This window comes from Camelina sativa, chromosome 16 (genome assembly GCF_000633955.1).
Source record: "Camelina sativa cultivar DH55 chromosome 16, Cs, whole genome shotgun sequence".
Classification (NCBI taxonomy): Eukaryota; Viridiplantae; Streptophyta; class Magnoliopsida; order Brassicales; family Brassicaceae; genus Camelina; species Camelina sativa.
The window spans coordinates 26,050,156-26,053,788 of NC_025700.1; the positions used below are offsets into that span (position 1 = coordinate 26,050,156).

Sequence of the window (3,633 nt, forward strand, 5' to 3'; positions counted from 1 at the left end):
GACCAAAAATGGTGCTCAAAGCCTATATCTTTGCATTGTTCAATGAAAACTCAAAACCTGGAAAGAGTTCTGAAACACATTTTGGACTTTTTAAACCTGATGGAACCATATCATATGACATTGGATTCAACAGTCTAAAGTCTGATGCTACCAAGTCACTCATCTCGTCATCCAAGGTATGAATTCTGTGATTAAAGACGCCCCTAGTATATTTGGAAGTTTTGCAATGACCATAGCCATTATGTATTATTATATTGAACTCTTTGAAACTCAATCCAGACTGTTTATTCAGATTCAAGCAAATGCATAGTGACCATCATATGTATCGGTTCTTTTGTGTTTTGTTGCAGGCAGCCCGTTACTATGTGGCATTGGTCATCTCTGTCTGGATTTTCCTCATGATATAAGTGGAGAAATGGTGTGAGATTTGGTGCTAGGATCCTCGGATTTGTAATACATTAGTAGCAATTATTACTAGGTTTGAGAGGCTAACGAAATGGTAGGAGCGCAAAATTGGCTGGAATTATCATCATACATGGTATAACCCATGGATGTTCAGAAAATTATCATTGGGCAATCTCATATATATATACATCTTATGTAAACAAATTTATACATCAATTTGGGTCTCTGGTTAGATTTGTTGGAGTATATACTGAGGACATCAACGGATATGGGGGATTAAGAATATGTATTGTGTTTCTGATTAGTCTACGTCGGTTTCAGATTATGAGATCATAGTCAAATCATTCATGATCTGGCAGGCCCTTCGGTTCTGCTACAGTTTTGTGTATTATAAGACTGGTTTTGTGGAGGTAGAGAAGTAGAGGATAAAAATAGGAAGCGACTGAAAGTGTAGCAAGTAATGTAGAGAAAAAAAGATCCTAATGGTTTGTGGTTTCAGTTATGGAGAGTCTTCAGCCTAAAGAGAAGCGCATCCTCGTTAGCCTCTAATTCTCTCTCCATCCAAACACAAAACATACAAATTCCACAATGGTCAGAGCGACAAAATTAAAAAAATGTGGTCCTCCTCCGACAGTATTCTTCCCGGACCACCGACCCGGAGCAACCTATATGCCGCTGACCTCAGCGCCTCGGGCCTCCTGGCACTTGCCTCTGGTTCTTCTGTCTCTCTCATTGACACACGACCCCTCCAGCTCATTTCGACCGTCTCTCTCCCTTCCCCTATCTCTTGTGCATATTCCACGATTACCTCTGTTCGTTGGGCTCCTATTCCTGTCCAGCGTAATCTCTTCGACTCTGATCTCCTCATAGCTGTAGGTGATCACCTCGGCCGCATTGCTCTGGTTGACTTCCGCCTGCGTTCTATCCGCCTGTGGATTGAACAAACTTGTGAAAATGCTAGAGGGAAGGTCCTTGGATGCGGTGGCATACAGGACCTCTGTTGGGTATTGGCTCGGCCAGAATCCTATGTCCTTGCTGCCATTTCTGGTCCTTCATCTCTCTCGCTCTACACGGATTCTGGACAATTATTCTGGAAGTATGACGCATTGCCTGAGTTTTTATCCTGCATTCATTGTGATCCCTTTGATTCCCGCCATTTTTGTGTCCTTGGCCTTAAAGGGTTTCTTCTTTCCGTGAAAATTCTTGGGGTAACTGAGAATGACGTCCCTTGGAAGGAGTTTCATATCCAAACGGATTGCAGTGATCTAGAAAAGCTAGAACGGGAAGTCGTTGCTAATAATAGCAGTCACTCAACGTCGTCTCCTGCATCAGCCGTTTTTCCTCTCTATTCTGCAAATTTTTCTTTCTCACCCCATTGGAAACACATTCTTTTCGCCATCTTTCCCAGAGAGCTTGCCGTGTTTGATTTGAAGTATGAAGCAGCCTTGTACGTAGTTGCATTACCTCGTGGCTACGCCAAGTTCGTAAACGTTTTGCCAGACCCAAGCCAGGAGGCTCTATACTGCCTTCACCTCGATGGCAGGCTCAGCATTTGGCGAAGGAAAGAGTGAGCCAGGAATTTTTCTTCTCATCGTTTTCTTTTCCTTTCTGTCTGTGATCTTCTCTCAATTTGAGTATTCTGTTTTTTTTTTTTTTTTGTAGAGGTGAACAGGTTCATGTCTTATGTGGAATTGAGGAGTTGATACCAACGATTGGTAATTATGTACCATCACCCTCTCTTTTAATTCTTCTTATCTCCCAATTGGACTCAACCTTCCAGAACATGAGGACTATCCATTCAGATGGTCTTGTGGATAGTTCGGAGCCCGAGATTTCTTTTGATTTCAACAACGATGCTTTTCTTCGTTTCAAAACACATTTCATATCTATATCTGATGACGGTAAAATATGGAGTTGGATCATGACTTTCAATGGAGAAGGGGATGGGGATGGGGATTTTAACCCTCAGACTAATGACAAGGTTAAAATGGGTGATCTAGACAGTCCAACCTATGACAGTCAAGATCTCCTCCCAAATACATCTTTCGAGGTTTATGATGACGGACTTGGAAACTTGTTTGCTTTATCTTTTCCCTTCTTGATATTTTGTTTTTGTGTTTACAAAAAATTCATTAATACAGATCAAATTAGTTGGACAACTTCAGCTTCTCTCGTCTACAGTGACTGTGCTTGCGGTACCAACCCCTTCCATGACAGCAACTTTGGCTCGTGAGTTGCATCCTTCTTTTAAATGTTACATAAAAATGAAAATCTCAAGTTCATGGATAAGAATATATATCTTTGTATGAAGGTGGAGGGAATTTTCCTGCTGTAGTAGTTCCTCTTGTAGCTTTGGGAACTGAAGCTGGCACAATTGATGTGGTTGATGTGTCTGCAAACGCAGTGGCAACAAGTTTCTCTGCACACACTAGTAGTATAAGGGGTTTAAATTGGCTAGGAAATTCGAGAATCGTGTCATTTTCTTGTAGTCAGGTAAAAAAAAAAGAAAAATTATTCCATCAGATCCTTAAATAGCACTACATGAACACGATAATGTTGCTTTGCGGTGTCAGGTGAGTAAACGGAAAGGTGGGTATATTAATAAGCTCGTCGTCACATGTCTTAGAAGTGGCGTCAGTAGGGGCTTTCGAGTTTTGCAAAGACCAGAGCGAGCTTCTATAAGAGCTCTTAGGGCTTCATCTTCTGGGAGGTTGGTCTCTTTACTTTTTCAGAGGCTTTACAAAAGTATTTAAAAAAAAGTCTTGAACAGCTTGTTTTCAGGTATCTTCTTGTTTTGTTCCGTGATGCTCCAGTAGAAGTCTGGGCAATGACTAAAAGCCCTGTGATGGTTAGTTGGGTTATATTACAAGTGATAGAAGTAGTCAAGAAAATTATGATGAAATATAGGTTTGTACTGACACATTGCTATGACTTGTATTTCCTGTAGCTTAGATCACTAGCTCTCCCTTTCACGGTTTTAGAATGGACTCTCCCAACTATTGCAAGATTAGATCAAAAGAGTCTTTCAAAGAAGCCTTCGATTTCTTATAACCAGGAAACAAATGCCACACCAGATGACACTGGAACTCCAAAAGCATCAGAAACTAGTAAGCGACTTTCTATAACAACTTGGTCATTTCCCTTGACTTGAATTCTTACAGAATCTGTAGGTGCTGATGGACTTCAAGATGATGCTTCTGAAAGTTTTGCATTTGCACTAGTAAATGG

General features: G+C 40.9%; 2 protein-coding genes across 6 annotated transcripts in view; both read left to right on the forward strand.

Annotated features, from left to right (window-relative positions):
• Window positions 1-701, forward strand: part of LOC104752566 (glucan endo-1,3-beta-glucosidase 14-like) — a 10,016-nt gene extending 9,315 nt beyond the window's left edge. The window contains exons 3-4 of the mRNA XM_019238230.1: window positions 12-176; window positions 351-701. Of these exons, the coding sequence (XP_019093775.1) occupies window positions 12-176; window positions 351-407 (222 nt within the window). The 3' untranslated portion in view covers window positions 408-701. The remainder of the gene's footprint in view (window positions 1-11; window positions 177-350) is intronic.
• Window positions 842-3,633, forward strand: part of LOC104752567 (WD repeat-containing protein 11-like) — an 8,174-nt gene continuing 5,382 nt past the window's right edge. For all 5 annotated transcript variants that reach the window (XR_002035958.1, XM_019238224.1, XM_019238226.1 and 2 more), the window contains exons 1-7: window positions 842-1,972; window positions 2,068-2,455; window positions 2,547-2,634; window positions 2,717-2,898; window positions 2,979-3,115; window positions 3,187-3,253; window positions 3,353-3,411. Coding sequence is in view for 4 of the 5 variants with exons in the window: in XM_019238224.1 (XP_019093769.1) it covers window positions 1,020-1,972; window positions 2,068-2,455; window positions 2,547-2,634; window positions 2,717-2,898; window positions 2,979-3,115; window positions 3,187-3,253; window positions 3,353-3,411 (1,874 nt within the window). In the remaining variant the exon portion in view is untranslated. The remainder of the gene's footprint in view (window positions 1,973-2,067; window positions 2,456-2,546; window positions 2,635-2,716; window positions 2,899-2,978; window positions 3,116-3,186; window positions 3,254-3,352; window positions 3,412-3,633) is intronic.